Source organism: Lepisosteus oculatus, chromosome 8, assembly GCF_040954835.1.
Source record: "Lepisosteus oculatus isolate fLepOcu1 chromosome 8, fLepOcu1.hap2, whole genome shotgun sequence".
Lineage (NCBI taxonomy): Eukaryota > Metazoa > Chordata > Actinopteri > Semionotiformes > Lepisosteidae > Lepisosteus > Lepisosteus oculatus.
This window is the reverse complement of record NC_090703.1, coordinates 26223837-26250370: the sequence shown is the minus strand read 5'-3', so window position 1 is coordinate 26250370 and position 26534 is coordinate 26223837. Positions and strand designations below refer to the sequence as shown.

Below are 26534 nucleotides of genomic sequence, written 5' to 3'. Positions count from 1 at the left end.
CCACAATCTAAATTATCTAATTAAGTGGTTCTAATGCACATCCTTATGGTACTACAGTAATCGTATGAATCTCTGCTGTCCCCTGAACAATCACTAGCCATTGAACACCAGTGAGCCAGTCCTCAACTTGTCTCCTTAAAGCATTTTCTACCCAGACTGTCTCACTCAGGCTCCCTTACTCAGACTGTATGAGAAATGTTCCACAATTCTACAGACCATGACCACTGATCATCTCTGCAACATAACAGTAAGATGCCGCCACCAACAAGACAACAGGTAGTAACATCAAGTACTATTGTTTCTTATTTCTTACCAGAAATATTTGAAGTTTAAAAGTAGTAAAAATGTAGTGAAGAGTATGGTTTTACCAGCTGCAGCGGCACTGCCGATGGCCTGCAGGGTGGAACGCCCACTACTGACCCTGCGCCCTGAGCCCTCTGCTGTCTGGCTCTCGATCTTCTGCTCCACCTGGGCCAACTCATCCAGAACCTGCTGGTACCGCTCCATGAACAACAGCTCCCCGTAACACACTGACGACTCCAGGCCAAACATCTGAGCCACCTACGGGTTAATGGACCAGCACTGGTTATAAAAACCTGACATAAAAAGCACCTGAGGTTACTCAGAGGAAAGCTTTAAAATTTGAAACTCAACAAATTCAATGAATGCTTTTATATCCCGGTCACCTTTTCAGAACAAAAAAACCGCGACAGACCACAAATGTAAAAGATTAACACTTATACAAACATGGCAGTCTGGAGAAGGTAATGAAATTTCCTGGAACACTATCTGGGAAAATAAAAAAAATGACATATAAAATGTCCAACCACTGAATTATTTGTTGAAATTCTCTGTGTACATAATTCCTCATAAACATAGACATCATGAGAAACTAGACCAGAGTCCCAAGTGTCTGAGGTGAGGTGGAGCATCTTACCAGATGGTGCCTTGACAACAATATGGCCCTGAACGTCTACAAGACAAAAGAACCCATTGTGGACTTTAGGAGACCCTGAGGGAGTCACAACATGATCAGCACTGAGGGTACAGCAGTGGAAAATGTCAGCTGTTTCAGATTCCTTGGTCAGCAGATCTCCATCAACTTGGCTTGGTTTCACAAAACTATAGCCAGTCTGAAAAAGGCACAAAAGCACTTGCACTTTCTGTGGTTCGTAAAGAAATGTGGTATGGGGAAGCAGCTACTCATGAACTTTTACTGCAGCACCACAGAAAGTGTCCTCACTAGTGGTATCACTGTATGGTACAGAAATACTACCATACATGACTACAAAGAATTATGGCAACTGGATTATAGGCAGTGCCAGCTTGTCCATAGGCGAACTAGGCAATTGCCTGAAGCAGCATTTGAGCAAGGGCGGCTAAATGTACTGTAACAAGCTCGGGTTCCGCCCCAGTTCATCCCTCACCGCATGGGATCGAACCCAGGCCCCCAGGGTCACTCAACAGGGAACTTGCCGATTGAGCTAAAGGAGACCTCCATTAGCCCAAGTGGCTAGCTTCTCTTCTATGTGCAGGGGAGGGCAGTGACAGCACCGCGCTATAATCGGCTCATACAACCTGTATGTCGGCTGTTCGTTACAGTACCATTTCAAACTATTCTGCGACTTATTAGAAACTTGACTGCAGACCACGTCATTCTACAAGCTCTCTCTGATCACTCCAAATGGCCAAGGAATACATCAGTCCTGGCTTGTGCCTCCCACCCCTGAGTCTGTGGCACTGGCACCAATTTCGATCAATTGGAGAGATTTTTCGTGTGCAAAGCAAAGAGCAGCATGTCAAAATGACCAAAACTGTCCAACTGTGAATGCAAAAAGAGTAGACTGTTAAAAGAGCAGGCACTCCACAAACAGAAAGGCTCATTCTTAAAATACATTGCCTCAGAGTCAGACTCAGTTAGCACGGATGATAATCTGTCAACATCACATCATCAAATCACTGATACAGACAGTAATTGCGTCTTGTCCAAAACAGAGACCCACGAGCCGCTAACGTTACAAGCTGAGGAAAATGATAAGTGGCCGGCAACAATTAACCAAGGACTTCGAGATATTTTGATACAGAAGGGACCACACCAAGTCAAAAGATTTGATTTTCCCAGGGACAGCGGACAAAGAAAATTTTCCACTTGTCATTATAGTTGGACTTTAGCAAATGGTGAGAAACTGGAGAGGCCATAGCTCATTTATTCAGTTAGCAAGGATGTTATGTTTTGCTTTTGTTGTAGACTTTTTCGTGAAAGTGAGAGAAAATCAGCTCTGGCAAAAGACGGTGTCAAAGACGTGAAAAATTTGTCAAGCATCTTGAGCGCCCACGAAAAGTTGAATGAGCATATAGAATGTTTTCATAAATGGAAAGAGCTGGACACAAGGTTGGCATCTCTTAACACTGTAGATGTGCAAAATCAACTGAAAATATTAGCTGAAACAATGCATTGGCAGCAAGTGTTGCAACATCTGGTAAGACTAGTAAGAGCAATGGCCATGCAAAATATAGCATTCCGTGGTAGACAGACTGTTTGAGCACAATAATGGCAATTTCTGAAACTGATAGAGATGATTGGCCTTTTTGATAATGTTATGGCTGAACAAATTAGTCTCATGGAAAGTAAGTTGGGGTATGCGAAAAGAAATTCCCAATACAAGAAATTGTATATGGCCAATACAGTGATCTTAAAATTAGCAGAGTAACTTCTAAAGAAACACACGTGGGTAAAGGAATTCAAAATGAAATCATAGCAATGCTAGCTTCCCAGATTCAGCACAAAACTCTTACGATGCCCAAATCAGCTAAGTACAACTCAATAATTTTAGATTCTACACCCAACATGAGTAGAATCGAACAGATGACAACGATTGTGCGCTTTGTTACAACACAGGAAAGCCGCATGAAGATTGCGGATTGATAAGATGGACATGAGAGGTTGGCTGAAAATACGATGAATGACAGCGATTTTGACCAATTAGATCAGCTTTTTTGAAGCGGGCAAATTCAAAATTCAATTGTAATAGCCCCATGGTTCTCAAACTATGGTACACGTACCACTGCTGGTACGCAGAGCGCCCGCAGGTGGTATACCAGATGACCCTGGAAATTTGTTGTGTGCACTGAAAAATTGGGACGGGTTTTCATATTTTCTATTTTAATAAAATGAATTTATGTGTCAAATACACAGGCTACGTATTACGATACAGTGCGCGCTAATACTTGAGTGGACACAAGTACTTGAGCTACTATGTAATTCTATACCATTGTATAGGAATGTGTGCTACAAATGTAAGTGGCTAACTGTATTTAAAAAAATCTCCAGCAAATAGGGAGGTAGGAGAATGTGCATGATTTTTGGAACAATACCAATCTTGTTGGCACAGGAAAGTGTGATAGAAAACAGAAAAATATTTAAGGACTGTTCTAATTTAATTTGAGAAAAATACACCGAGCATCTCTGTGTTTCGCTCCCTTGCGCATTAAATAAAAACTTATTTTAACTTCTGAGACGGACTCCGGAAATGAAAGCAAGGGAAAAATTTAAGCTTGCGGATTGCTAAAGCAGGTAAGCCCCACACTATTTGTAAAGAACTTTGTTTACCATTGGCAAAAGAGCTGATGTATTGTGTGGAGAAAAAGCTGCTAAACTGCTCGACCTGCTGCCCCTTTCAAATGATACAGTCACTCTTAGATTTATTGATATGGCAGATGAAGTCAAAAGTACGCCGATGGAGCACATTAAGATGAGCAGATGCTTTTCACTGCAATTAGATGAGTCTGTAGATGCCGTTGATTTGGGGAAATTTGCTCGTTTACGTTAGATATGAGTTTGAGGGCACCTCCAATGAGGACTTTCTGTTCCGTAAGCCGCTACCAACAAGAACTACAGGAGAGCATATATTTCAGCTTCTGAATGAATTTATCGAAGAGAATGGCATCGACTGGAAAAAATGCGTCGGCGTTTGTACAGACAGTGCTAGAGCGATAACAGGCAGACACAGCAGTGTAGTTACACAAATTAGAGAGGTTGCTCCAGATATTAAGTGGACGCACTGCAGCATCTGTTAAAATCTGTTAGACTCTGCTGTCAAAGTTGTGAATTGTATCAAGGCTAAACCAATGAATTCACATCTGCTTTGCTTGACTAAACAGGCTCACCCCTCTCACTGAAATGGTAAGTGCTCAGTGCTATTTTTTATTATATGTGTATGATATGTGTGTGTGTGGGTGCGTGCTCATGTTGGTCATTGAGATTTTCTGTGGTTCCTATGAGAAGATGACTTGTAGGTGGTACTTGGATGCTTTGGTTTGATCAGGGGTGGTACTTGGTCCAAAAACTTTGAGAACCACTGCAATAGCTTATACATTTCAGTTTCCTCCAGGTCTTTAGATGAGTCAGGCTAGCCTTTTGTGGATATACAGCTGCTCTTACAGAGGCTCCAAAGGAGGTAAAAACATGGGATATATTTTTTTTCTTGCACCATTAAAGCATGGACCACTAGGCTTAAACACAGCTTCTACTCTCCTGCAGTAGGACCTCTCCACTATGCATTGACTACTATGTTTTTGTTGTTTTTCACTACCACATATTTATTGTTCTCTACAGCGTATTTATTGTTCTGGTTGTTACTATTTATTATGTTTGTCTCTATTGTGTGGTGTTGTCTTACTGTGCTGTCTGCTGTTCTGTGTATGACCTGAGAGATCGGCGTGAATACGAATTCTAATGTACATGTCCATATGGCAATAAACTCCTCTCCTGCTCTGTTCTATCTGTGAGGGGGAAGATAGACTACAGTTTTACATGTTCTGGGAGCATCTGTATAATGGTATGTTTTTGTAAAAATCGTTTCTTCTTTTTTGCCAGCTATTCTAGTATTCTCACCTTGTGCTTTTGTTGAATCCTGACTCCATTTCTGACCTCATGCCACAGCATAAATGAATGTGGTTGGCTGATCTGAGTTGAAGCTAAAAATAAATTGGCACTACATTGGGAGACTCTGCCAACCTAAAAAAATAGTTTGTCATTGCAGCCTCCTGAACCAGTAAAGATGCATTCCATATATACCACACAGACAGACACTTGTGCAGACATTTTCTGGTCCATGCCCAATGTCCAGGACATGTCAGTACGAGTGCTTCTACCATGTTTCTTCATTTCTTTTCCAAGACACCACAGTACCTGGTGTCCCTCTGCAAAGTTGCTCCTCAGGATGCAGGAAACCAGTAGAGAGTCTGGTGGTGAGAGCATCATGGGAACCAGCAGGCTCTGATGGGTGTCCAGGGCAGTTTCCTCTGGCTCTCTCTGACTGGCAGTATCAACAGCACTTCCAACTGGGAGGAGAACAGACACAGGGGGTTGAGATAAACAGGCGTTCAGCTAGAGAACTTCCTCTGGCAACATGCTGACTAACAGTCCCACCACAGCACATTCTCTTCTCAACTATCATTTATACAATTTATTAATTTTCTACTACTTGTATAGGGCTCAAATAGCAACAACACAAAATTATTACTATAACTTATTTCACTAACACTTTTATCCAAAGTGACTTAGATTTACACCCATTTATATAGTTGTGTATTTTACTGAAGCACTTTAGGTTAATTACATTGCTCAGTTATAAGTCCCTAACCCTAATCACTTTTTCACTCTGTACTAATATACATTATGACTACATATAATATAGACAACATATTAAACCAATGTGGGTGTCATGGTAGCACGGTGGGTTCAATTCTGGACCTGGGTGCTATCTGCTATCTTTCAGTTTTGAAACCGTGGCAGGAACCCAAAGCACCCAAAGGAAACTAATGCAAACACAGTGACAACATATAAACTCCATACAGATAGCACCCAGTTATAGCAACAGGTAAAACTGTGTACCAATATCACAGTAGTGAATAGTGTCTCAGTGTTAATTACAGAGGAATGCAGGTTCTTCAGAGCAGGTGGTTACTTTCTCCCATGAATAACAAAGTTTTGTCCTAAAGAATAGCAAAAAAACTACATATTTTTAAACAAAAGCACTTATTTAATTTTGATCATATGTTTCTTAGCAATTCCATTTTCCACATTTATAACAAAAGCAATCACTAGTCATTAAGTTGTTCCCTGCTCAGAGAGATCTGATAATCAAGAATAATTCCTAACAATTCAGTATGAATACTGTACTGGTTCTGATGGGAGTAGAAGTCTGTGGAGCACTTGCCATTCAGCCTGAACAGCGCTGTGCCTACCTGCCACTCTCCTTTTCATGCTGCCATGCCTGACAGACACCGCAAGCGATTTCTGCATATCACAGACCTGCCCTTCTGCAAAACACAATCAACCACACAGCACAGTGATGAAAACATTTCAATATTTCATTTACTGCATATAAGGTGTACGTAACAACCCTGTATAAACAATGTTAGATAAATAAAAAGTGTTGTAACCTATACAAATTAATCTGAAGAACCTGTATTTTTCAAGGAGATGCACGTGTAGCGGCAATGCTTGTTAATAAGACAGAATTAAGTGTTGCTGTGCTTTCTGTAGTGTGCTCTCTGAAGGCACCAGTTCTGTAGGGTTTGGGCATTTACGGGGACAATTATTAATTGTAGCAGTAAATCACAAAATTGATTCTTTTGATGGCTTTAGAATCCAACCATGCGATATAACTCAAACAACGCACACACACAGGTACTAATCCACGAGGATACATTTATTAATACATAGAATATGCATGTAAACCTAACAGATCTTATCATGAGGGTTATTAGAAAACAAAAGATATATATTCAGTCAGTTACAAAGAGTTACATATATCAAGAGGACATACGTTAAGTATATCACTCATTTAGACCGTTTCGTAAATGAACTTGGTTATAACTTCTACATTAAATAGTCAAAACAAGTACATAACTCTTAGGAATTAAACTGATATCAACTGGTTGGGATAACAATTGAATTCTCAAGCAGTAATGCAGTGAAGTTGAATACTCATCCAATCTCTGGGGATTCAGATCTCCTGCGGACTCAAAGAAACAGTGGCAGGCTGTTGCTGTCCAATCCGCGCTCTCTGGCTCTGTGGCAGGCTGTGCTGTGCGGCTTGCGACACTGCGCTGCTGATGCTCACTGACCGGCTAGTTAGTGTTGGCTTTAATTAGCACAGTTTGTGCACAGGAAAAAAGATGACTGTGGGTCCCAGCAGGTCAGGAAGAAGACCGGTTCATTCCTGATGAAGCGCTAGTTCTGAATAGTGATTCAGCTGTCCACAGTTCCGACCTGTTCACGAAGCTTGCTGCTGGTGCTAACCTCTGGTGGATCCTCTGGTTACTCTCTGGCCACCTCCGCTCTAGACTCTTAGAACAAAGGAAAGTTCTTGCACTCGGACACACTGGCCGTTCCGTGGTTGTCCGGGCTGAGTCTCAGGATGGTCAGGAGGTGCGCTGCGAGAATGTCCTGCCCTTGGGAGCCTTCTGCTCCTGGGCCGTCCTGCCCTGGAATTCTCCTTTTAATTCCCTTTAGAAAAGTCCACAGAAGTCTCTCAGGCCCTCTGTGTTGCCTGTTTTTACCTGGAGGAACTTCAGCTCGTTGATTGGCTGAAAGTTCCATGGGCATCAGAGTCCCACGTGGGTTACTCGGCCCTACCAGTCCCTGATTGGTTGATCAAGGTGAGATATGAGTCACTTACTCCTGACACTTAGGAATGCAGTCCAGATGTCCATCTGGCACTCCCTAGACAGATAGGCGCCAATGGATGACCATTGATCATGATAGCCAGGCTTAGCTAAGTGCATCCCCCTTTGGGAGCTGTCCCTTATCAAAAGAAAACATCTTTAAATCAGCCTGCATGAATAGCTTCTCTGTGGCTGCACCACAGAGATGAAGAGAGAGATGAGGCCTCATTTGGGAAAGCACAGCAACACTTAATTCTGCCTTATTAATAAGCCTCGCCGATACATTTCCCAAATGAGGCACCATCTCTCTCTTCATCTCTGTGGTGCATCTGAGGATCTACCTGAGGTTAGCACCAGCAGCAAGCCTCGTGAACAGGTCGGAACTGTGGACAGCTGAATCAGTATTCAGAACTAGCTTCATCAGGAACGAACCGGTCCTCTTCCTGACCTGCTGGGACCCACAGTCATCTTTTCTCCTGTGCACAAACTTTGCTAGTTAAAGCCAACACTAACTAGCCGGTCAGTGAGCATCAGCATCGCACCGTCGCAAGCCGAACAGCACAGCCTGGCACGGAGCCAGAGAGCGCGGATTGGACAGCAACAAGCCTGCAAGTGTTTGTTTGTGCCCGCAGGAGATCTGAATCCCCAAAGATTGGATGAGTATTCAACTTCACTGCATTACTGCTCGAGAATTCAATTGTTATCCCAACCAGTTGATATCAATTTAATTCCTAAGAGTTATGTACTTGTTTTGAGTATCTAATGTAGAAGTTATAACCAAGTTCATTTACGAAACGGTCTAAATGAATGATATACCGAACTTATGTCCTCTTGGTATATGTAACTCTTCGTAACTGAATGAATATATACATCTTTTGTTTTCTGATAACCCTCATGATAAGATCTGTTAGGTTTACATGCATATTCTATGTATTAATAAATGTATCCTTGTGTATTAGTACCTGTGTGTGTGCGTTGTTTGACTTATATCGCATGGTTGGATTCTAAGGCAATTATTAATTGTGGCAGTAAATCACGAAATTGATTCTTTTATCAATTTCGTGATTTACTGCCACAATTAATAATTGTCCCAGTAAATGCCCAAACCCCTACATAACTGGTGCCTCGTGAGAGGACACTACACATGTAACACCAAACCAACATGGAATAATAATGGATAATAAATTTGAACAAACATTGAAACTTACATTGAAGTGTTGATACTTTACTTTTCACACACATTAAACAATTAACTGTGCAGTGGTTTTGGGCAACTCATAGCCCTCAGAGAACATGGCAGGTACTGGACTCCATGAAAGTGTCCAATTCTTAGCAATATAAGAAGTAAACCACCTCACTCCATCTCAACTGTTCATAGGTCAAGTTAACAAAGAGTCTTGCTTAAGATATTCTGACTACAAAACACTTCCCCCAAATATTCTAATGTCCTTACCATGAGTCTTGTTGCTGGTGACAATCTGAAATCTCCACTGAGCCTCGGAAACATGCTGGGACAGCCTCTTGAAGCGAGAGTCAAAGGTTTCCATGGTGATGGAACAGTTCAGGCATTCAGCGAACTCCGTTTCTCTGGCCAGCATCTTGTTGTCCTCCAACAGGATATTGCTATTAATTCCCTTAAGATTCTCCTTCAGCATTTCCAGAAAGATTTCCATCGTCACTTCATTGGCTAAAAAACCATTGGCCCCTGTGATAAACTGCTTTAGATTCAAGTATCTGAAATTCTGGCCCTGGGTCTGTACTTTACTCTGCTGTGCTGAGTCACTGGCTGTCTCCTCTTCATTTCTGCCACCCCCAAAGCTGTCTGCAAGATGTGAACTGTGCTCCCCATTCCTTCCCAGTGAAGTCGGCTGGATCTTCTTCTCCCCTAGATTCCCCTTATGCACGTCACACAACTTCTCTATCTTTTCCATGCCAACGTTATCGTCACATAAAAACAGCAGTGAATAAATGTTCTCCAAGAGCTCCAGCCGAAAGATGTCTGGAACAGCATCCAGACAGCTCTGGCACTTAGAGACATAGTCCTGAAAAAGCAGAGGTTTTCCTGGGATGCAGAAAAGGGGAAGAATATGCACATTATTACATTAATGCTCATACTGCCCAATGTCTCTCAAAATTTGGCATTAATATGCTGCCCACAAAACTGTATTTAAATATGAACTTTTTTGTAACCAAACAATGCAATGCAAAATTAACAATGCTTCCCAATTGTCAGGGTATTGACTATGGATGGAAAAACTATGGTTGTAGTAACACCTGAGGAAGTACAATCCAATAAGTTTCACTTGCTTTTTAAATTCAGCCCTCACCATAGCTCACAAAGCCTTCCTACCCAATTCATTACTCTGCTCTCCTCCTCACTGATAGCTGATGTGTGGTGAGCGTTCTGGCGCACTATGGCTGCCGTTGCATCATCCAGGTGGATGCTGCACATTGGTGATGGTGGTGGAGGGGAGTCCCCATTACCTGTAAAGCGTTTTGAGTGGAGTGTCCAGAAAAGCGCTATATAAGTGTAAGCAATTATTATTATTATTATAACTGTGTTTGCTTTTTCTGCTGTTCATAGTAAGGCAGTGGGCAAATGTATAAATGTACGTTTTCAACAAACATTTTAAAAAGCTGCAAATTAAAGCAATATTGGTTCTAATAGTAAAAATAAGAAATTATTTTGTCCTTGCAATTTTATTTTAAAAATGTGACAAAAAAATAATTTCATAACTTTTTAGATATTGTATAATCCAACCTTAGTGGGTTTTACAGTGATATTTGTTTTAAACAATTTCCTCTGTGCCTATGAGTTTACCCAGAAACACATTTTCCACACAAATAAATCAACACACAGTTGATTTAGTACAATATTACACACAACTACTGTACATTCAGTTTCCACTGGTTACAGACAATGCAGAAGAAGATGAGTGTATGTTAAGGGGATAAAGAGTGATGGTACCTTGAGCACTGATGTGATCCTGGCATGGCCAAGATTCCTCTGACTGCACCTCCGAACACCAGTCTGTACACACCTGGCAGCACAGGTACCTGTGTGCATTGGCACAGAGGGCATAGATGGCATACTTCATGGCACAGAAACCCTGGAATAGCACCACATTTCGACGTGCAACCACACTGGCACAGCTTAGGGTGTCTGACTGTCCTGCATGAATGAAAATGAAAAACATTACTGGTATAGTCCCACTTGAACGAGACTGTTTCACGTTGAACGTGGACCAAGATAACAAATTTCATTCATAATAAATACAATCATGGTTTACATGTCTTGGAATGATGTCCTAAATTCTATTGTGTAACAATTAGTAAGAGTGAGGAATTGTAGTTTTTTTTCCTTTTAAATGGAACTAAGTTAGAGCAAAGTAGATTGTACATGTCCAGTCATGAATCAACCATACACACTCTTCTGTGATACACATGAAATCTTTATCAAACAACAATTTAAATTGTATGTTAAACTGTAGACTCCAATACTTGGAGGAGTCTGAACCAACGTCTGTCTAACATACGATTTCAAAGTATCAGAATTAAACTCCTAATCCTTCTGTGTTCTTAGCCCTGAGGCAAAGAAATTGACAAGGCTGATGTTCAGTTCTAGGACTACTGAGCTTCTGGTTTCCATCCCAGACATTCCCAGCGCTCCTGCAGCACTGATCACTTACTCTTCTTTTAATAAGTAGGTAGTGAACTTGATGTCAAGCTCTCTGTTTTCTGATAAAGAATTCAATCAGGCAACTGCGCCGATTTTAGTACTGAATATGAGTATATGAGCATGAGAAGCCCTGCTGGAGTGTGAGCCTCGGGGAGCCTCCCTGGACCTCAATTATCAGTTTTCTGTGTTTCAGCTAAAGAAGAGAGATTTTCTGACCAGAACTGTGAGGTTCTGACAGGCCCTGCAGCAAATCCAGGACCTGGCCCTCTTGCAGTGCAGGCAGGCTGGTGAGGGAATGTAGGATGAACAGAGCGGAGTGGCAGTCCAGGCTATGCAGGAGCTGAAGGGTCTCTTTTCCTGGAATGCTGCTATAAACACAAGGACACCGCACAACTGTCATGAAACACAGATGTTCTCACATATGTATTTTGCGTGTTACTATAGTTCCTATTAAAAGAGAGAAACTTGTAAAGAATAAGGCTAATTTAACTAAAAGGTAGGAGTTCTAATTTTGTAGTTAAATTTCTTTAAAGTGGTCATTTCCACTTGTGCTATGCTGAAAGAGATCACTGCAGTAGTCTGAATTTTAATTTCACTATAAATAGTTGGAATATAGCCCCTGCTGAGCCATCAATCATGTGATCCCTCTGGGTTAGAATGCAGACATTTGCATCAACAGTTGCAAGAAAGTTTGTGAACCCAGTTTGGAATTAACTGGATTTCTGCATTAATTACTCATAAAAATGGTTTAAGCAGATTGTTTGTCTATTATTGTGATTTAGTTGAAGATCAGACCACATTGTTATGAGTAATTAATGCAGAAATCCAGTTAATTCCAAAGGTTCACAAACTTTTTCTTGCAACTGTATAAGAGTCCATCCAGGATACCCTATCCATGTATAAGGTAGGGTAGGGTGGGATTGGTCAGCCAAGGCTATGTAGGCTCTCAGCAAAAGAGGCATTGCAGTGCTTGTGAGCACCATGTCTCTCCTCCATATAGAGTTAGACATTCAGGTATGGGGCTGTGTTGCTTGTGACATGTTAAAAAATAACTGGGTTAATGGTGGGTGGGTAAGCCCAATGTCCTAAATAATGTCCTAATTCTCCCTGTATGTTGCAAAATGAAATACATAAAAACCAGTTCAGACGGCATACTTCATGTACAAAGTAATTGGCAATTCTAAATTTAAAAAAGAAAAGAGATAACAGGAGAATTTAATTATAATTATATTTGCTTACACTTACATAACACTTTTCTGGACACTTCACTAAAAGCGCTTTAGAGGTAATGGGGACTCCCCTCCACCACCACTTGCAGAACCCACCTGGATTGGGTTCATGATTGATAAGGGCCAAATGGGAAATCTGGCCTAGAAGCCGGGGTTACACCCATAATCTTTTTTTGAGAAACACCCTGGGATTTGTAATGACCACAGAGAGTCAGGACCTCAGTTTAATGTCTCATCCGAAGGACGACGCCTTTTTACAGTATAGTGTCCCCGTCAATGTACTGGGGCATTAGGACCCCACACAGACCGCAGGGTGAGCGCCCCCTCCTGGCCCCACTAACATGTCTCCCAGCAGCAACCTTAGTTTTTCCCAGGTCTCCCATCCAGGTCCTGATCAGGCTCACATCTGCTTAGCTTCAGTGGGCTGCCAGTTGTGAGTTTGAAAGTGACATGGCTGTTGGTGAATTTCCAACACACCCAATGCTCAATGCAATGAGTCTAGAGCTCTCATAGTGAAAGAATGATTGCTTTTTTAACAGCCCAGAAATGCAGCTAAAGAGAGTAGTGGGGCAGAGCAGCAGAGGACTCACTTGCTGTTTTCTGAGCACCATTCAAGAATGCCCAGCTGTACGGAAAGCCCATCTCCGAACTCCTTCAGCATGGAATCACAGTACAGGTTCTGGAGAAAGAGCACATATGACCACAGTCACACTCAAGGCAGAGTGTCAGTGCATAGAGCCAGTGAAAATGATGCATGACTAAATTTTCTACAGCCTTCACTGGGCTATGCATTACTGCCCAATACTAAGGAATAATGCTATGCATATTGTCTTCTGAGTGAGTAAAGTCAGCTCTGGAATACCAAAAACATACAGGCCTTTAAAATACCAGTCAAACCTAGTAGTTTTAGCTTGTGAGACTCCTCGCTGCCAGAACAAGGAGCTGAAGCAAGCATGGGAATTCCTGGTCTGCAGGCCTTCACTGCCACTCAGTGCTTAACTAACTCAATCACCTCATTATTGGCTTAATGGATACAACTGAATAGCAACTCCCAACTCTTCAGAGACTGGGGCTTCGAAGAGACCTAGAACTCATGCAGACAAATCAGTCATATGGGACCAGGTCTACTGACTCCAAAGCTAAAGCAAGCAATTCCTGAGCTTACTTTGAGTTTACTCAGTCCCACTTAGATGAACAGCCTTCACAAACATAACACAACAGCACTAGGACAAAAAGCACAAAATGGTGCAAGCACAGACCCACAGAGCCCTGTGTATCAGGATTCTCACGCTGAGGTACCAATAATGATACCTTTGGTTCATGTGGGGAAAAGGGCACAAATTAATTTTTCGAGTGGTGAGGTAAGGGTAACAATGGATTCTAATCTGAATCACTTGACAAGGGGGAAGCCATACCACAGATATGATGAAGTACTTCTGCTATATTACAACGTTAACATGCTTCCTCAAAATTCTCTCCAAAGGCCTCCGAGAAGCTTCTCATGTTTTTTGTTTTTTTCTTGTCGAATTACTCAGCCAGACCGTCAAAACCAACTAACACAGACAAAGCAGCATAAATCAAATGTATAACTTGAAACAACAAAGAAACAAAATATCCTGAAATGTATTCAAACTATTTTGTTAAAAGGACAGGTGAAAAATAATTTCAATTTTGCTCAACTTCAGTGCAAACCTTGTTCTCATGGAGAATACACAGCAGTGTCTTCGCAGACTCCACACTCTGACAGTGTGTCCATCCTAGCAGCAGCAGGAGCCGTGAAAGAGGCTGGAACTCCTGCTTCAGGAGCTGGTCTAGACTGGAAAAGTCTTCTCTCTTGATCAAGCTTAGTGCTGTTAACTAGACACAAAAGGAAAGTATCCATCAGTATTGACGCTTTCCACCTGAACCAACCACTGGGATCACAGCCTTAATTTTAAATGGGTAAGGTTCAGGAGGACATAATTAAAGTCAAGAAGCTGTCCAGACAACTACTGGGCAAACAACACTTTACTGCATATCTCATATAATACCTACAGCACAGCAGACTGGGGAATATAACAATTAAAAAGCATTTAATAAAGAAATTAGTTAATTAGTTTCATTAATAAAGAAATTACTTTAGCCAAAACATGTTTTCTTTCTTTTCTTTTCAGCATGGAATAAACCTATTACTTGTACCTAAGAAAGAAATTAAATTAATTAATCTTCACTAGATTAAAATTAATTACTAATTAAAATTCACTAGCAAAAAACGAGAGACAGCGCTCCAGAGGATGATGTGTAAAGGCAGTAAAGGAGTGATATAAGCTGACATTTTCAGAAGTCAAGTGAGTTTACAAGGAGGTAAAGAAACATTTCCAGCTGTTCTCCTTTTTGAAAGTGGCTATAAAACACCTTCAACAAATAAACATTGCACAATCTCCTTGCCAAGATTCAGAAACAATAATCCACCAATCACAGAATCGACACCCAACCATGTTCAATCACAGAGGTATCAGAGCAGTATAAAACTGAAGTTGGTGCTGTTAATCAGGTGTAACTCAGAGGGAAATGAAAGTGTAAACAAGTAAAAAAGCATGAACTCAAAAATGTGCAAACGGCAGCATAGTGCCAGGCTAGTCTCTCAACAACGAAACCGCCTTCTATAATCCCAGCGGTCATGTGAAACCTACCAAGACCTGTTCCAGAAAGTGTTTGCCACTGCTGTGACAGTCAAAGTAAATTGTTTGCCAGGCAGAGGTGCGATCACAGTGAGAGAACAATCCCAGCAGCCCCTTCTCCGCTTCATACAGCTCTTTGGAATCTGACAATATAGAGCAGAAACAAGGAACTCACAGCATTGTCTAGCTTGTGATAGAAAATGGCATTTTTAATGAAGGTTTATTTTTTGAAGAAATTAATTTATAAACCTGTGTACCACATTGTTGATAACATTAATTCAGTTTCTTGTTATGATTGTGGTGACTAGAACAATGCAAAGCAAGGGGAACTTACGGGGCCTAGTAATGGAACTTCTGTAAAGGAGCTATTTGCCCTTTTATTACAAAGAAACACATTTCTCACCACACAAACATACAGTACATATGGAAAACAAACTCCAATTGCACAGTGGTCACAGCATTTTAAGGTTTAATGAGGTGCTGGTTCTTCTGAATAAGCCATGTGAGGTGCACAATAATTCTCACTTGACTGTCATCTTCAGTATGTACATGAGTTCTTAATAAAGTGCTCAATGAGTTAAGTAACACTATTACTGTACTTGGTCAGTTTAATCAGCTTTAGTTGCTCAACACCTGGCATCAATGAAAATCTCAAATGAATCAAACTCTTCTGTAACAGGAGTCTTCTTTACAACTCTCTATGCGATATCTAATAATAGCCAGGTCAACCAGAAATCCCAGAACAAATTCACCCTGGTAAAATAAGACAGCTGGGGACAAACGAAGTTTGTCACTCCTTCAGATAGCTTCCAATTTCAAAGTAACTATTTTCAGTTCAAATGAGTGTTAATTGGTTTATTGCACTTACTGTTCAGGAACCAATTTCACAATCTCACGAAGGGTCTTTAGACTAACAATTCTGGTTAGCAGGAAAACACAGCTCAGCTTAAGATTGTGTAATAACATTAACAAGGCTTTGACATTGGAGACAATCTGCATTTATTGTAGGTACAAGAAAAACAGTTCCTGTTTCTACTGGATAACCATTTTTTAACAAAGCTGTTAAATAAGCATTTTAGCACCAACTACATCATCACACTTCCTGCCGAAACCTAGGTACGTAAAGTGATTAAAGTGAGTAAACTAATGTGCTTTGAAAAAAGCAAAACTAAACATTGGGGTATAAATACTAAATCTTTACATTTTATACCCCAACTTAGGACCTGCATTATATCACTGGCTCTGTACCCAGCAGAAACTCCCTTCTGGTCTCTTTTAATTATTTGCTACTTTGGAATCAGTCTAGAAAAAAAACAATCAAATGCTCAAAGCAATATTATACTCTGACAAGTTAATAATAATCATCATCATCATCATTGCTTACACTTATATAGTGCTTTTCTGGACACTCCACTCAAAGTGCTTTACAGGTAATGGGGACTCCCCTCCACCACCACCAATAAATGAAATTGAAAAATTTTAGAAGAATAAAATGGGACTTTCCTGAGGCATTCAAAACTGATATAGTCAGTTTTATAGACTCCTGAACATATGATCACAAAACACAAACAAGAGAACGTGCAAGAAAAAATGTAATTGAGCTGAGGTCATTTTATCCATTTTAAAGTTATCAGTTTGGACCTCAGCTACCTAGTTATCTGTGGAACTGTTCCACAACTCTGTGTAAAAATTATTTCCTATTCCTATTTTAAACAAATTCCTATTGTGACACCCACTTTCAACACTAATGTGTAATTCTCAGGGCCTTAGGATCAGTATACTTGAATCAAATTAATCTCCTTTGTTTCTAGACTGAAGACATTTAGCTTCCTTAAACCTGTTTATGACAATTTGCTCAGACCAGGAATCATCCTTGTCGCTCTTCTTTGGATTCTGTGACCATAATAATGTTCTTGTAGAAGAAAGACCACAACTGAACACAATATTCATAGTGAAGTCTTACTAATGCATTGTAAATATTAAGCATAGTTGCCCAGAATTTAAATTGCATACTTTTTATCACTTATCACTGTTGCCATTTTTATTGCTTCCCTGTGTAATACTGATGAGGAAACTTCGACAAACCCCCAGATCCCTTTCATGTGTAACTTCCAGCAGTGCCGATGCTGCCAGTATGGATCACTATGTATTTATCAATGTTAAATTTAATTTGCCATGTGTTTCCAATCTTTGATTTTCTCTCTTTGATATTTCCTTGCCACCATTTCTATTTTGGCCACTTACCTATTTTTGTATCGTCTGTAAATGTAGCTACTAGCTAAACGCAGTAATTTATATCAGAATATTGATATAGTTGATATTGATCAAGAAGATCAAAGAGCCTAAAACAGATCCCTGTGGCACACACCTTGCAATCTGAGGTTACACACACTTGTAGCTGGAAGAGTGCAGAAGTTTGTAATGTAAATATACTGTGCCTTAAAACTAACTTTCTCAAATTTACTTAGCATTTAAAAATTGTATTTTTGAAAAATGAATCTTAATACTAAAAGATTACATATAAAGTGAATAAATAAAGCATTAATGTTAACTTCTTTTCTATTTTTTCATAGAGATGTGAGTCATTTAGATTCATAATTCAATTTCTGCCTGTAATGGCTATAGGTTTCTCACTTGGGCAAATGGCGTGTGCCCTTTTACCACAAGAAGGCGCACTGTGTGGAACAGGAAGATGGGCAAACCTTGGGCTGAATGCAAATCCTGCAGCAGCTTCCCCTTCCGACGCACAGTGGCCACTGAGCTGTACAGAACGACCAGGCCGTGACAGCGGGGCCGAAGAAGGCAGCTCAGAACCCGCTCCTCCAGCAAGAACGAGTCCTGGCCCCAGCTGGCCTCCCAAAGGGCCTCGCACAACTGCTGCTGCTCCCTGCTCTGCCTCTCGGGTTCGTAGGGCAGCACAGACAGAACCGAATAGATCTGTTCAGCTGTGTGCCTCTGCTGCGCTGTCCCATCACCTGTCCCCGGGCTCCTCAGGCTGCCCACAGCCTGCAGCAGGAAATCTGTGAACATTTTCTGCAGACAAGCGCTGTATTCCATCATGGCACAATCCGTGCCATCAGCTAACAGACAGGCAGCGAGTGCTTGGGCTAGCCTTGGCTTATTCACCAGTAAGTTCCACAGACACGAGAGCACATCCTGGCTGAGATTCTGGGGAGACATTTCCTTCTTCTTCTCTCTAGGGAGGCCAGAGCTGTGACTGTGTAAGAAGGCTTTGTACAGCTCCTGCAAAGGAAAGAAACTCAGGTTTTAGGTGGCAGTAACACCTTTAGTCAGAAGCGTTAGCTGGTATAAATTTATCTTATACAGCACACGACTGAACAAGACATCTCAAAGCCGCATTAAAAGCAAGACCAAGTTTGTGGCTGTATGAATGTGTGAGCCACTCACGTTATAAACAGTTGAGGACAGACACTTGGTATCTTTGAAAGAAAGCTGGCTTACAAGCTTGTGGAACTAAGCTAGCTAGGAGTGCTTGAGAAAATAGAAAAAATAGGTTTGAGAAAATAGGCTATACAGAAAGGTTGCTTGGTTGTTCATTTGTCACGTTCAACAACAAACTGGCTACTGTATCAGGACCATAAATGTGAGTTTAAGGAAGGCACTACGGTGAATTAGTGGATGGATGTGTTAAAGTAAATGCTATTTAGTGAAGTGGAAATTAAGAATTGGGTGACATAGAGTTATTGAATACATGAAGTGTTGAATACTCCAGTGTCTGGTGATTAATGAATTAATAGAAAAGACTCTATTTTGACTCTGAAAAGACAATTTAGTAAGTGTGGCAGTAGAAACAAGTGAAGAGCAACCTAAAAGGAAGAGGACCGTGCAGTCTTCCCCAAGAAGGGAATAACCTGAAATAACTAGGATCCCAGAAAAATCCAAAAGGCTAAGAACAGACCACTTGAAATGCAAAAACTAAGGTGACACACTGACAGTGATGCAATTAGAATGTATCTGCAGTTATCATGCACGCAAATATCTGAAACAAGGTAATTCACTAACATCTTTATTGCAATAATGCTGTTGTACAGTTTCAGCATTCCTAATGGCAGCTATAAGGTGATGCTCAGGCTTATTAAAAAGACTGTTCTGAAATGTGCAAACCCACACATTTTTCACTACAACTTTAAGGAAACATACTTGCATGACACGTTTTTTAGAAAAGGAAATAAGCAGTAATTTTACATAACTAGCTACTAATATGCACAAGGGTGGCTAAAGGATGAAAACATAAATAGAGAATACTAGAAATTACTAACTAAATTACAGACATACTGAAGATGAAAATATTGTCATAATTTCTCTGATTGGTATTTGAAGGAGGGAGAGACCTTAAGCACACTTTTTGGAACTGTGTCTTCAAGCTCTTCCAAAAGCAGCAAGAACTCCAGCTCACTTCTGGCGATCACTGGGATCTAAAGCCAAGTATTGGGAGAGAATGAATAACAAAACCATCAAATGCAATTCATATTAGTTTTAGAGTTGATTTCTGTCTTGCACTTAATCCTTTTTTGATTCCTTGTGTCCTAGAAACAACAGTCACCCTTACTGACACACGTTTCCTCTATCACAGAAGAACTAGGCTGCAACACATCAAAAACCTATTATTTTAATATGTAATTCTTTATTTTCTTTACATAGTATAATTCTTGTGAAAAACACCAAACTCTGTGCATGTCACAGGAGTATAAAACTAATCCTGCATTTCACCCAGAATGCTTTATAGTAAGATTGAATTAATCAGTCCAGAAAAACAGTCTATTTTAGAGACCTTAAAGGGTCCAAGGGCTTAAACTTGAATATTAAAACAATAACACATAAATTGCTGAAGGATAAAGCAACTACAAATTACCCGTTCTTGTGACCACTTCTCGAGCACCAGGAGCCACAACCAAGCGAGGCGATGTGGGCTGCCAACTGTCTCCCATCTAAAAAAAGAAAACCAAAACAGTAAATAAAATGTTCATCTCACTATCTTTCCTGTCCAGTGTATTTAGCCTAAATAGCTTTGATATTTTAATCCACTAGATCTGTGTATTTTGTGATGATTTTTGCTATGGCTCAGAAACCATAAGGATTGTGTTCAGAATGTACAGTCTTCCTATTGCAACACCATACAGCACTGTCTTCAAGTGCTAGGAACTGCAATAGTGGAAACACACAGCCTGGCATTAAGTTGACCTTTTTTAAACACACTTTTCCAGGCCTTTGTTTAACAATTGAACTGTTGTTTGCCTAGCCCAAAATAAATAATTTTCTACTTATTTCTCATTCCACTTCCCAGCTGATATATGACACACAGTATGAAAATTTAAATATCAAAACAATTGTGATTAAAATGTTTGGAATATTTTAGTAACAGGTATAGTAGAATGCACAGCAAAGCTAATGAAAATATATATATTTTCCAAAATTTCTGAACAAAGTATGCAATCTGTAGCACAGGAAATAGAAGCTTCCCAAACTGAAAGGACCCACTTCCATCTACCTCAGCTGGTAAGGGCAGGCAGTTATGGCCTGCAAAAGCTCTTCCACCTGCGGGCCACCCTGCCACTCCTTCAGCTGGGGCACGCACGCCTGTGCCAGCTCCCACTCCCCCTGCAAGAGGCATGCCCTGAAGAACTCAAACAGCTTCTCCTGGGAGGTCTCTCCCTCCCTCCCGATAGGGTGTCCAGCTGACATTTATCTTTCGCAGCGTGGCGCAGGACAGCATCAGGGGGAATGGGCTATACAGCACTGGAGCAGCACAGCAGATACATCACCTAGAAAGAGAAGAGCAAAGACTTTTGAGGACAGTACACTCTTTGTAGCTGTGTTTTTTGCAACAGTGCTACATTATTTAATACCTAATTCTACTTAACTTTCTTATGGATACACAATAAAATCATGAAGACTCTTAAATGGAGTCCAAGTTGAACAGAACAAATTGCATTTTTCATGCATTTTGTCTTCAAAAGAACAAAGGAAAGTGATTTAGAATGACAGTGGTACACTTCGAAGTGTGATAACCATTGTTCCACTTTACTAGTTTGTTGTTTATATATCTTTGCAAATCTTTACAAGTTAGAGCACCATTGTCTTCATAAATCTGAAATTAACTATTTCTTATTATACATCCAAGCAGGTTTACATCCAGAACTGGAAACATAAGAATGAAGACCTGCAGATATGCTCTGTAAACACCTGTCAGATCCATTCACCTTGTGCTGTCCACAGTGCCAAAGAGGAAAGCCAGCATCAAATGAAGCAGAAGTGCATCTCTCAGTCTTACTGCTAGCCAGAAAGTTCCCATCAAGTTGCTATTTTGCCAAGAGATCTCTGTACAATTAAGGCTCACCATCCTTCGGGGGCAGTCTACTAATTGATGCATGGAAATCCTAGTCACGGGGCTCAACACCTTCACTAATGGAGCATTTGACATTGATTTGTAAACTTAACTTGTAAGAGTCTAGCAGTAAATCCTTTATAAATTGAGCTTCTGTCTGAGGCTCAAAAGGCTACACTAACAAGAACTGAAGAGGTGCTTCATGGGAACTCTCTTACTGCTTATCCTGTTCACAGTTCAGACTTTTATGTCTTTTACAATTATGAATTCCTTTTTAAAGACAAGAAAAAATATATAATGTGCTTCAGAAATATAATAACTTTGTTAACTTTGTTTGGGGTGGTGCAGTGTGGTGGATCGGTGGCTAAGGATCTGCGCCTGTTATTGGAAGGTTGCCGGTTCATATCTCGCGGCCGGCACAGGAATCCTACTCCACTGAGCAACCTAACCAAGGCCCTTAACCCCCAGCTGCTCCAAGGACTCAATATAAATGGCTGACCCAGCACTCTGACCCCAAGCTTCTCTCTCCCTGTCTGTGTGTCTCACGGAGAGCAAGTTGGGGTATGCAAAAAGACAAACTCCTAATACAAGAATTGTATATGGCCAATAAAGTGATCTTAACATAGGGAGAAATCCCAACTCATTGTACAGTCCCTGAGCTCTCTGACCTGTAATTACAAAAATACCTCTTAGGTTTGTAATTTGGGCTGACAAATTAATAGAATGTAGAAGTTGAGTGTCTTCTCTCTATATTGATTTGCTCTATAAAACAGACCACTTCAGCTGAGCAGGGAATTCCGGGTAGCAGGCTCACAGTCACAAATACGGTGGATATTATTTGACTCCAAATGTGCACTTATTAGACCTAAAAAGGAAAACAAATCTCCAATGTTTTACCTCAGTAGTAATGCTTTTTTTATATACACATACAGATCTTAGAAATACCTGCACTGGCCACATCATTTTAACAATTTTAAAAATGGACTTGTTGATATGGAAACATGAGAAACCTTCCTGACTATAACAATCCCGGATCTCAGTCCTACTGAAAGCTGATGAAACCAACCTGACATCCAATACATATTTTCGATTAATATTTTAATAATTACACATAATCCAACACACAAGAAGCGTAGATTGCTTTCTGTTTCAATACTCGTTATTAATGTGATTTGCTTTTGTACCTGAGCACCATGCATTATATACTGACGGTTCTGTTTCGAATTGTTTTGTAACACAAATCATTGGAACAACGCGTGAGCTAAAAATTAGTACCTGATAAAATCGGCAAGCATGAAAGATCAGAAAAATGCACAACAGTACCTCAAAAACAAAATCAAACAGAAACTGAACACAACTTTTGCATGTACAAATACTACAGAAATATATCGTGGAATGTTCTTAACTGAAATACTCGCCCACTATATCAGATTAAATTAAGCATCAGATTCGTATGAAACAGTTAAGACACAAGCCCACCCCCAATAAATTAGACATCCAAAGTCCAAATTCTTCTATCAGTCGAGAACAATTTATCAAAACACAAAGCCGACCTAGACAAAAAAAAGTAGATCATTGCAGCCGTTAAGACAGAACAATCCAAGCATTAAAAGATAACTTTAAATTACAATTGAATTAGAAATTCCAAGTAAAATTCAATTAGGGTTTCTCCATGTAATTATTAAGACGCTCATACAAAATATATTTACTTCATTTCAGTCCTACTGCGCAACAAAACCGTACAGTAATTACTCTGAGGAAATCCCGTTCAATAAAAGACTTTTATCTTAAATTACAAGAAAACATAGAGAACTGTAAGATATTAGATAAGGATTTGCCCAATCACAGTAATGTAAATAGTAAGTCAGTCGTCATTTACTAGAACGGGAAGATTAACTCTGTTCAAGGGATCACTCAAACCACATTCAAAATATAAAACAAATCCTGCCACTACCTCCCTGCGCAGTGTGCCTTTACACACACAAGTCCTGGGGTATAATACAACCAGTTTTCGATCGGCGGTGGTTGTTTTCACATGAATTTGACGTGAAGTTGCTCCTCTTCCCTGTTATTTTCTCAGGAAGGTATCCATGTTGAAGTGGTGGTCATGTGACAGTATCATCACTCGGCAGCTCTGGTTCCGAGGTCAAAGAGCGTAATGATTGGAATACAGGAAGAGCATTCTAGCTTAATTATTTCACTATCCGTCTAACACTTATGTTATTAAACGAGCTAATTTATTTAAATTATTATGTTTATAAATGAAAAGGAAATGGAAAAGAGTGGTAGAGTGGTGTAATGCATCACTTTAGCGTCACTTGGCACTGAATTCAGTTCCTGGGATGCTATCAGTCTGAACTTTGTATGTTCTCCTTGTGTTTTTGTGGGTTTCCACTGTGTGTTTCGGTTTCTTTCCACAGTCCAAAGACATACTTGTAGGTTTACTGGCTTCTGGAAAAATTATCCCTAGTGTGTGTTTGTGTCTTTATGTGCTCTGTGATGAGAGAGAGTATTAGCTCCAACTGACAATTTGTTTTACAGCAGCAGACAATATAAAGAAAACCCACAAACAAACAATACACATGTACATACATAAAATAATAAAAAGCAAAAAAGACAAGGTTATAGTTATAAGTATAATGAGAACTTAAACCTATTTGTTTTTAAATGGGGGAATCTGTATCTGCATTCTGAGGGGAGTACTTTAATTGGAATTCATTAAACAAGGGGTGTGAAGAGTTCTCTAGAATGCAATATGCTTTACGCAAAATCCTAACTGATAAACATTGGAAAGGGCCAAAAGATCAGCACCAAGACTTTCTGACATTGTTTGACAATACTCCACAATTTGTTCTTACTCCTCAGATTCAAATTCCCTAATTAGAAAATAGGGTGAAAGTTAATAATAAAGAAGACATAAAAGACTGATAAAACATGATCAACAATGAATTATCAAACTGTTTAGGCTTCCTTAAGAAAAATAGACACTATTGCCCCTTTTTGAAAATAGAATCAATGTTTGCCCGAATTTAACTTGCATTCCAGAAAAGTCCCCAAACGCTTAAATGTACCTGCGATCTCCACTGATTCACCCCGATACACATCTGAGTGGGGTTATTGGGATTCTTTCAGAAATCAACGTCTTTGATCTTAGAGACATTCAGCTTCAAATAGTTTTGTTCCAAGTGGCAAAAGCTCATCTACTACTCATCTGATTGCAACAAACTAAAAATAACAGTCATCTGCAGATTTAATTATGTGTCTTGAGTGGTGAACTCTTAAAATCATTTGTAAGATCACTTTATTAGCCATATACAATTTCTTGCATTAGGAATTTGTCTTTTTCACATACCCCCGCTTACTCTCCATGAGCTTGGGGTCAGAGTGGAGGGTCAGCCATTTTACAGTGCCCGTGGAGCAGCTGGGGTTAAGGGCCTTGCACAGGGGCCCAATGGAGTAGAATTTCTCTGCTGGCCACAGCCAGCCACAGGCGCAGATCCTTAGCCACAAAGGAACAAAATATTGTTGACATACCCACTGACTTCTATCTGTAAGGAAATCAGTAATTTAGCTGACAAGATTTCCTGCCTCAAAAAAAACATTTGAGTTCATTGGTAAAATAATATACATCAAACTGAAGATAAAATTGATTCAACCCATCAGCAAAGTCAGCAAAAGATTATCCACCTGTGCTAATGCTCCTGCCCCTATTTTTATTAATTCCCATCATTGACATGATACCCTCCCAAGCTGAATGTCAATTGCCATTACTCATTTCACCCTTAACTTTATGTTTATGCCTTAATTTAGCTGACTTAATCTCTTTTAACATTCCTTTTTGCCTTCCTACTCAAAACAACATCCCCTTGGTGATTTATTTTTCCTTTTTATAGCTGACATAAAATATTTTGTCACCCAGGGTTTCTTATTAGAGAATGCAGTATAAAATGTCAGTGGTATAACAGTATTTTCACAAAACTCATAACTGTATCTGTCAGTTCATCAATATCAGAACTTGAATGCTTAAACATGTCCCAATCAGTGCACTCATAACAATCCTGCAATTATTGTACAGAGTCTTCGGTGCAGATCAGAACCACCCTGTGTTTGACTTTACCTCTCTTCAGGGCAGTTTTGTAGGTCTGAACTAAATACACCATGTTGGGGTCAGATGAACCTAGAGGTGCTTTAGCAATGTTACAATATTTGCAGAATTAAAAAAATAGTTTGAAATGATTGCTTATGTCAGCACCTACACCAGTGCTTTTCACTGGCTAAAAATCTTTTTTTACATCACATCACATAGAAATTAAGGCCTCTACGGGCATAACAAAGCACTTTCAGGAAGACAGTAAAGAGGAGATGAACAAAGACAGGAATATAGACAAGAAGTAACAAAGGAAAGCATCCATCATACATCATCATCAGAAGAAGCAGACTGGGCCTTGAGAGTAAGAGACTTTCATTAGGCTTGTAACCAGTTGTCTTAGCATTTTGAGGAAATTCTTATTTGCTTTCATGTCTTGTGGGTTAGTGATGCCCCATTTGGAATTGGAAAATTGGTTCCCATTTATTTGTGAGCTACATTAGACAGGGTTATTTAGTAATGGGTAAGATTCTTATATTTAAAAGGACAAAGGATCCCTCTTAATCTTTGAAGGTGTTTTTTGCGTCTTTAGATTATAAAATACAATTATGGGTTTTCTATTTTTATAAAAACAAGAATCTGAAACTCACAGAATTGTATAATTGTATAACAGAAGCATAACAGGTGCATGATGTGTATTGGGGTATTTATTGTAATAAATATTTGTCTGTTTTAAGTTTTCTTGCAGGTCAACAGGGCTCCCACATTACACTTGATAATCCATTACTTAAAAGCATACATTTATTATTTTTTTATAATTTGCACACAAAGTAGTGCATAAAATATGGTCTGGTATCTT

The 26534-nt window shown here is 39.9% G+C and overlaps 1 protein-coding gene across 3 annotated transcripts in view; it reads right to left on the bottom strand.

Moving 5' to 3' along the window:
- zfyve26 (zinc finger, FYVE domain containing 26) overlaps positions 1-23703 on the bottom strand; it is a 73579-nt gene extending 49876 nt beyond the window's left edge. For 2 of the 3 annotated variants that reach the window (XM_015351170.2, XM_015351172.2), the window contains exons 1-14: positions 23543-23703; positions 20752-21025; positions 20116-20191; positions 19595-19678; positions 17945-18485; positions 15255-15385; positions 14275-14439; positions 13173-13261; positions 11570-11721; positions 10643-10846; positions 9128-9736; positions 6250-6324; positions 5192-5343; positions 369-561 (exon numbers count right to left, since the gene is read on the bottom strand). In XM_015351170.2, coding sequence (XP_015206656.2) covers positions 369-561; positions 5192-5343; positions 6250-6324; positions 9128-9736; positions 10643-10846; positions 11570-11721; positions 13173-13261; positions 14275-14439; positions 15255-15385; positions 17945-18485; positions 19595-19678; positions 20116-20191; positions 20752-20945 — 2665 coding nt within the window. In that variant the 5' untranslated portion in view covers positions 20946-21025; positions 23543-23703. The remainder of the gene's footprint in view (positions 1-368; positions 562-5191; positions 5344-6249; positions 6325-9127; positions 9737-10642; positions 10847-11569; positions 11722-13172; positions 13262-14274; positions 14440-15254; positions 15386-17944; positions 18486-19594; positions 19679-20115; positions 20192-20751; positions 21026-23542) is intronic. The other variant, XM_015351171.2, reaches the window with a different exon arrangement.
- Positions 23704-26534: the final 2831 nt, after the last annotated feature.